Source organism: Crocuta crocuta, unplaced genomic scaffold (assembly GCF_008692635.1).
Source record: "Crocuta crocuta isolate KB4526 unplaced genomic scaffold, BGI_CrCroc_1.0 scaffold886, whole genome shotgun sequence".
NCBI lineage: Eukaryota > Metazoa > Chordata > Mammalia > Carnivora > Hyaenidae > Crocuta > Crocuta crocuta.
The window spans coordinates 164,941-173,316 of NW_027530624.1; the positions used below are offsets into that span (position 1 = coordinate 164,941).

The 8,376-nt window shown below is 58.1% G+C and overlaps 1 protein-coding gene across 1 annotated transcript in view; it reads right to left on the reverse strand.

The window, feature by feature from the left end:
- The window catches only part of MEGF8 (multiple EGF like domains 8), a 40,477-nt gene extending 33,055 nt beyond the window's left edge, over nt 1-7,422 (reverse strand). Inside the window, exons 1-5 of the mRNA XM_077768151.1 lie at nt 6,654-7,422; nt 1,744-1,907; nt 1,275-1,481; nt 179-359; nt 10-98 (exon numbers count right to left, since the gene is read on the reverse strand). Coding sequence (XP_077624277.1) covers nt 10-98; nt 179-359; nt 1,275-1,481; nt 1,744-1,907; nt 6,654-6,840 — 828 coding nt within the window. The 5' untranslated portion in view covers nt 6,841-7,422. The remainder of the gene's footprint in view (nt 1-9; nt 99-178; nt 360-1,274; nt 1,482-1,743; nt 1,908-6,653) is intronic.
- Nucleotides 7,423-8,376: the final 954 nt, after the last annotated feature.

Below are 8,376 nucleotides of genomic sequence, written 5' to 3' on the forward strand. Positions count from 1 at the left end.
GGTCCGTACCGGGGCAGGACTCAGGTCCCAGCGCTCCCAGGTGTTGGCAGAGAAGTTGTACAGGACAAGGTCACCCAGGGCTCTGTTGAGGTCCTGGCCTGTGGAGGGGGAGACGGCCTCAAGCCCTGGCCACAGGCTGCCAGGCTGCCGGAGTCGGACACGCACCCCATCTGCTCACCTCCAAAAACGGCCAGCAGCCCCGGCGGGGACAGGAAGGCACCAGCTGCCCCGATACGGGCCGAGAAGGCAGGGTCCCCGGCACTCACGTTGTGCCACCAGCCAGCCCCCTGGTTCTCCCACAGGTGCAGATCACAGGCGCGTCCCAGGAAGCCAGGCTCACAGCGGCACGGTCCCAGGGGCTGGAGGGGAGACGGGGACACAAAGGGATAGAGAGAGGAAAACAGAGAGCCAGGGGAGGGGGAGGAGAGCCAGAGTGAGACATAGGGGGTAGAAAAGGGAGAAAGACATAGATGGACAGGAAAGGAGAGATGGAGTGAGAGACAGGAAGGAAACAGGCCAACAGACAGAGGAAGAAAGGGACACAGTGACATATCAAGAAGGAGGAAGAGAGGTAGAAAAACGCAGACAGAACAAAAATAGGGGAATGGGAAAGACAGAAGGACCCAGAGAAGAAAATGAGGACAGACAAGAGGAGAGGTTGGAGAAGGACAGTGGTGAGGCCAATGTCAGCCGGTGCCGGAAGGCTTCCATTTGAGGCCCAAGGTCAGTGGTCAGAAGTCAGAAGTCGGGGCTGGAGGGGGCGCCTGGGTGGCTCGGTCAGTTGAGCACCCAGCTTCGGCTCAGGTCATAATCTCATGGTTCGTGAGTTCAAACCTCACATCGAGCTCGCTGCTGTCAGCACGGAGGCACTTCGGATCCTCTGTCCCCCTGTCTCTGCCCCTCCCCCACTTGCACGCTCTCAAAAATAGAAAACATTTAAAAAAGAAGAAGAAGTAGGGGCTGGGGACCCAAGGCCAGACACAGTGCCTGGGTTGGGGGATGGATCGCGTCTGGCAAGCAGAAGGCAGGTGGGTTCCCAGGTGGGAGGTAGGTTACGGGCAGGAAGGCAGTGGGCTCAGCGCAGAAGAGGGGCTCCAGATGAAGGAGGGGTGGGGCAGGGTGCGGTGATGGGAGGGTCCCTGGCGGTGACTGTCATGGGAGAAGGTAGGGTGGCATCGAAGCTCCGCAGTTCCGGGCAGGGGCAGAGTCAGGAGCTGGAGGGGTAGGTGTGGTCACATCAGGGCCCCAGGGGGTACCGCGGGGGATGGGCTCACCGAAGCGCAAGTGCCATGGCCATGGCAGTAGGCTGGGCACTCCTGCAGGCTGCAGGCAGGGCCCCCCCAGCCGGGCTCGCAGGCGCACACGCCCGGGGGCTGGCACTGCCCGTGGCTGCTGCAGCCCCCGGGGCACAGGGAGAAGCGGAAGGAGGCGTTGAAGCCCAACAGGTTGTAGTTGGCATCGCTGAAGAGATGGAGAAGCATCTGCAGGCACAAGACGGGCAGGGCTCCGGGGACTGGACGGGGAGGGTGGTCCGCTCCCATCCCCAGCCCACCCTGGGAGTCCCCACCTCCTGTCCTGGTCTCTCTCCACCCTTCTTTGTCCCTGTGTCCTTCTGTCTGATGCCAAGCTTCTCCTGCTGTCTCTCTGCCCCTCCCCCTCTGCTTCCTTCTGTGCATCGAACCCCCCTTTCCTTCAAACACCACCTAGACCTCCAGCCAGACCCCGCAGCCCGGCCGCACCAACCTTGCCTGAGGAGGCCTCGATGGGCGGAGGCCGAGTGCTCCCACTCAGACTGGCAAGCAGGGGCCCTCGGGGAGAGTCGCCATCATACACGAATAGGTAGTCGTACGTGCATTCCGTGTCCAGGAAAAGGAAGTCCAGCAGGATCCGGTGCTGGGGGGTTGGGGCTGGGCAGCGAGAACAGAGGGGCTGGGCTCAGAGGCCGACCCTCTCCCCGGGCCTCCAGGCAGCCCAGCCAAGAACACCAAGCCCTGCTCTGCATGACGCTGGGGACCCAAAGGGGAGTTGGACCTGAGCCCTGCCTTCGAGGGGCTCCTGGTCTCACAGCCCACAGAGGTCAGACCTGTGACAGCAGCCAGAGAAGGAATTATAGTATCAGCCCTGGAAAGGGCTCCTGAGACCAGGCTGAATACATCCCACCATTCGGATGGGCAAACTGAACTGCAGAGAGAAGAACCCCATCCCCGTGGCCACACAGAGCTGTTCCTGTTTATTTCAGAGCCTCAGACACTAAGCCTGAGGGGCAGGGTCCAGGCCTGAGCAGAGAAGCCTACTCCAGATGGAAAAGGGCCTCTGGGTGCGTCCCCTGTTCCAGGCTGATCAGAGCTCCAAGGAAAGAGGCCAGTGTCCTCCCCCTGGACAAAGGCCGAACCTTGGAGCATCGCAGATCCTCTGGGCACCCCGCCCAGGTCTCATCTCTGCTTACTGTAGTAGCTAAAGGCACAGACTTGAACCAGACTGCCTGGGTTCACATCTTGGCTCTGCCGCCCACTAGCTACTCGCTGTGTGGCCTTGAGCAACTCACCTAACCTCTCTGGATCTGTTCCTTCATCTGTAAAGTGGGGTTATAACGGTACTGAGATAGATTCAAACTTCAGGGCCACTCCTAACACTGAGAGATGAGGGCTGATTCCTTGCCCCTTGTATCTGGGAAGAGCCTCAGAGAGGCAAGCTATGAAAAAGCCAAAGCCACATGAAGAGGCCACGTGCAGGCATCCCAGCTGATGGCCACCAGCAACCGCCAGCCCTAAGAGGGAGCATTCTTGGACATCCAGCCCAGGTGAGTGTTCAGATGACTGTAATCCCCGCTGACCTCCAACTATGACCACAAGAGAGGCCTGACGCTTCGTAAGGGCCACTACCCTAGCCCTGTCACTGTTCTTACCCTCTGCCGGGTCTTGGTTCCAAAAGGTTCTCTCATCCCACATCTCGCACTAGGGGCTCAGAAACAAGACCTGGATTCCAGCTCTGCTCTTGAACTGCTGGGGGACCCTGGGGCAGCCCCTTCCCCCATGCCCCTCAGCACGCTCATCAGCATACTGCAGGTGCTCACCCACCACTCAATGGCTGTGTGATCTTGGGCTGGTTCCACGGGCTCTCTGAGCCTCAGTTTCCTTGAAGTAGAATGGAGATACTCTCCCCACCCACCCAGGCTGGTGGGAAGATGCAAGATGGTGACGCTAACAGGCCTGCCCAGGCCTTGTCCTCTCTTGCCGGGACCACTAATTTAGCCTCCACCTCGGCCTCCTGTCTTGACCTGACAGGGGTCTTTGAGAGATCATCCCAACTTGGCATCCAGCCCTGGTCCTACCTTGTTCAAAAGTCCCCCATGGTCCCCCACCGTCCCCAGGAGAAAGTCCAGCTCCCTAAGCTGGCGTTCAAAGTCTCACCTTGTCTCATGTCACCCCATTGCTTGCAACTCTGTCAGGAGCTGGGCCTTTGCACAAGCCTCTCCCTCTGTCTGGAGCACATATTCCCTTCGTACCAGCAAACTTCCCCACCTCCTCCAGGAAGCCTTCCCTGATGCCACCTGGCTGGCTTAGGTGCCTCTCTTTGGGCTTCCCACTTTCCATTATAAGGTTCATTTCTCTGAGCCAGGACCATCTATGTCTGGGTCTGCCTCTTCTGCAGCCGGGGAGGCCCACAGGGCAGGGCCTGGGCCTAAGTCATCTTGGGGTCCCTCCCTGACCTTGCCCAGCACAGGGCCTGGCTCTGAGCAAGGGCTCAGGAAATGCTGGATGAAGGAATGAAGAAATGCACGAAAGAAAGAATACTAAAGCTGGCAGCTCTCCCTCAGGCTCTGACCAGAGCCCCTGAGACTAGCCGACGGACCCCACACCGTGGCCTGGGGAACGAAGAGGAACGATTCAGCCAGACCAGGCTACCAGTCTTCCCAGAAGCTTGCCAGCCTCAACCAACATATAAGCTCGGCTCCCAGAATCACAAGTACATCTTTGTCAAGGCCATGCCGGAGACCAGTCACCATCTGCTTTCCCCAAGTTCCTCCCTAAATTCAAGATCTCCCACTTCCACCCATCGTGGGCCCAACCGTCATGCCGTCCTGGACAGAAATCCAACCCCCAAACCCCCTGCTTTTCAAAAGCAGAATGCCTCTACTGAGGATGATGTTATGAGGAGTGGCTATAACAAAGGGTGAATTTTGTACCAAAGGAAGTAGGTCAGCTGCCTTTTTTTTTTTTTTTTTTTTTTAAAGATGGGGGAACATGTTGGTTCTCAAAGGTGATAAGCACTGGGAAGCAGAGGAGATCTAGGGGGATCGGGAAGTCGCCTGGACTCCTCCGTGCTCCAACATCCAGCCAGTTGGTCCTCAAGTCTCCCTGGTGAAACTTCCCAAACATGCCTCAGTGCTCACTGCCGCTCTCCACCTCCTCCGTTCCTGCCCCAGTTCAGAACTCATCCTCTCCGGAAAGACTAGCACATCAAGTCTCCAGCCCACCCCGCACCTGGCCAGTGGCTCAAACTCCTACTCAGAATCCTTCTGTGGCTCCCCATCAGTGCTCAGCATGACTTTGAAGGCCATTCTTCCCATGCTTGTGGCGCCCTCGTTTCTCAGCCAAGTCCAGCCAGACCAGGCAAACCTACACAGGGCTCCTGAGACACATACACCAGCCTCTCTTTTCTGTTCCCTTATCTTACCCCGTAAACTCCTATGCATCCTTCAGAACCCTATTTCAGGAGCTCCTCCTCCTCCTCTGTGACCCCCAGGGGGATACTCTCATCCCCCTAGACCATCTCCCCGACCTCTGCACCTCCTCCTGTCTCAGCCCTGGGCATACTGTGGAAAATATGTCTGCATCCAGCCTTACCATTCCCGACCAGGCCGGTGCTCATGAAGGCCAGAGAATGATGTATACGCAGAACATACACGTCCTTCCCATTCTGTGCTCACCCACACCCCCAGACAGGAATGGCCCCCAAGTAGGGACAGACACACTCATCCCCAAGAAAAATGCTTCATCCGTACCCCATACAACAGCCACACAGATCTAAAACATAGATCATGTCCTTCCCTGCTCAAAGCCCCCCCCCCCCCCCCCCCCCCCCCCGCCCGCNTCTGCAGCCTGCAAAGGGAGGCCCCGCATGATCTGGGCCATCACACCTCTGGCCTTTGCCAGAACCTCCTCTGGGGGAACCCCTCCCCCCTTCCTTGGAGGCCAGCTTCTACATCCCCTGCCGAGAGGCCTTCCGGGACTTTTCTGGCCACTGCCTTTGGACTTCTCTTCCACCTCCCTACCGTCCTTGAGGGTACAGCTCAAAACCCCAAGGTCCTCCACCCTCTAGTTCACCCTTCATCTTCTCGTATTCTGTGTGCTAGCATACTGGGCTTTCAGTTCCTCAAAAGCATCACACTCTCCTGCTTCCAGGCCTTTACATGGACTATTCTCCTTGCCTAGAATGCCATTTGGTTCCCTCCTACACATGCCTCTGATCTGAGCTATAGGCCGGGCTAAGTCAGACATCTTCTGGGCTTCCCATTCCCGGGGTGGAGGGGTTGGGGGGAAGGAGGGAGGGTTTGCTTCTCCCACTGAACGAGAAGACCATAAGGGTAGTGATGGGGCCTCTGCATAGGCTGTTCCTTCTGGAACGTTCTTCCTCTTTTTTCCTGGCTGATTCCTGTTGGTCTTTTGGGGCTCAGCTCAGACATCTCCTCCCCCAGGAAGCCCTCTCTGTTCTCCCAGCCCCAAGGCTAGGTACCTCTTCTGGGCTCCCCCAGGCCCCTGGGGTTCCTCTGTCACAGTTCCAACCTCTCTGGACAGTCGCTCTCTATTTCTGTCTTTGTCTTCCCCACTGGAATCTAAACACCAAGTCATGTCTTAGTCACTGTTAGATCCCAGTGGCAAGTATAACGTCTGGCACACGAACAACTGCAAAAAAAACGCTTTCGTTGAAGTACTTTAAAAATAACAACAGTATAGGGGCACCTGGGTGCACCAGTTGGTTAAGTGTCCAATTTGGGGATCTCACCCTTTGTGAGTTCGAGCCCTACGTCAGGCTCTGTGCTGACAGCTCAGAGCTTGGAGCCCACTTTGGATTCTGTGTCTCCCTCTCTTTCTGCCCCTCCCTCTCTTTCTGCCCCTCCCCCAATCATGCTCTGTCTCTAAGATAAATAAACATTTAAAAATTAATAAAAAATAACAACAGTATAATTCTAATACCATTTATTGTGTATTTACTATGTGCCAGGCACATTAAATACTGTTCTCACTTAATTCCAACAACCCTATAAGGTGGATAATACTATTATCATCCCCACTTGGGGAGAGGGGAAGCCGAACCTCAGAGGAAAGGAAGCTGCCTGCCCAAATTCACCAAGCCAGTGACAAGTGGACCCAAATCTGAAGCAGGTGGTTGGGCTCAGAGCCTGAGTTGCTAACAATTATTCAGAATATCTCTCATTGATGCTCTTGGCTTATAATTGTCCATCTGGGTCTGGGTGCGACTCCCCCACCAGACTTCAAGGCCTTCCAGGGCAGGGCCCAGGTTGGCTGCGTTTCAGAGCAAAAGGACCTGGACCAGAACCGGAGTCTGGGAATGCGGTGAGTGAATTAATGAGTGTACAAATGAATGAATTAGCGAATGGGTGAGTGTGTGACCCACGCGGCCCCACTCACCCTCGATGAGCCACTCGCAATTGCCATTGACGCTGTAGTTGCCCGCACCATCGGTCACGAAGCCTGGCGCCTCTCGCAGCACTTGCCGCTGTCCCTTGCAGTCCCCTGCCTGGGCCCCAGGGGACAGCGGCCCCAGCAGGGCCAAAGATACAGCCAGCGCCACGGCCAGAGCCGGGCGCAGGGCCATCGCCGCCTCCCGCACTGACTTACAGACGGGGCAGGCCGTAAAGATTGAGAGGGCCCTCCCCGCGGCGCGAGGCCCTGCAAATGTGACCTCTATAGACGCGACATGGCCTTATAGACCAGGGAGGTCCAGGAGTTGCACTCCCCGAGAAGGGAGCCACCGCTGTAGACGGGCTCTGGAAACCGAGAAGAGCCTATAGACCCATGGAAAGGCCTGTAAAAGGGGTCGTTACGGACGGGGCCGCCCGCTGGGGACCGTGGGAGTCGCTTATAGTCACGGGCCCCCATAGGCTAGCTGACCCCATAAACGGTGTCCAGCAGTAACAGACGCGAGCCCCTGCAGGCCGAAACGGACCTTATATACGGGTGGGTCCCCAGGGAGAGAAGGGCTCTACAGCCCGGCGGGGGCCTCCATAAAGGGTGCGGGTCGTGCCGGGCCAGACCCCGAAGGTCCGGGAGAGACCCCTCCAGCCGGGGGCGGGGCGCGAGCGGGTGTCGGGGGCGGAGCCCGTCTTTAGGGGCTCAGGCCTGGACCCCATAGACGCACTCCCTTGCTCACCCACCCGCGCCTCCCTCCGGAGCCGGATGGGCCAGATCAGAGAGACGAGGGGACGCTCGGGCCAGAGCGGCCTGGGAAGACCCGCTGGGAGGGCGAGGGGGCGGGGGCCGAGCGGCCGCTGTGGGAGGAAAGATGGAGAGGAGACGAGAAGTCGCGGAGCCGCAGGTCAGAGCGGCCCTGGGAGGACTGCAGAGCATCCGACCCCACCCCTCCACAAAGGGAGACTTCCGGAAACTTCCCCGCCCATTTGTTCCCAGACGCGTGCGCAGCAGTGACCTCCTTGGCCTGCGAAGAGAGAATGACACATGCGCAGTGCCAAAACCGTAACCCAAACTCGGGGTACAGGTGGTTGAGCAAAGCTTGTGCCACTGGAGGGCGCCTCTAGCTCTGACTGGAGAAGAAAAGGTGAAAATAAAGGAGCGGCGCGATAAGAGGGTTCTGTTAGATGATTCGTATCGGCAGTGCTCCCAGATTCCGGGCCAACGTGAAGGCCCCTCCCCAAATGCCATTTCACAGATGGACACACTGAGGTCCAGACCCTGCACTGGTTCATGCCCAGCCCCGCCTCTGAGCATCAAGATGCAAAGAGGCCGTTTTATAGATAAAAACTCAACGAATCCGCTTTATTTTGGCAAGAGGGGGAAAAAGTCTTTCTGCCGGGGACCTCAGGGAGGGCCCCCGGATGGAGACAGGATGGGCAGAGCACGGGTCTGAGGGCACAGAGATCCAAGGGAAGGTTTCAGAGTCGAGACCAGATTCACAATATCCGTCCCAGTAGCAATGGCTCGGGTCGCGGAGTCCTGGAGAGTCACGGGCAGGGTCCCGGCGATCGTCACTGGTGTTCCGGGGTCCGGCGGGATCAGAGGTCTCGGAGGGGGCCAGGGGGCCGTAGGTCTCGGAACAGCGGGAGCCCAGAATCCGGCGCCGCTCGGGGCAGGGGCTGAGGGAGGGGACGGGGAGAGCGGCTCCCGCGGGACCGGC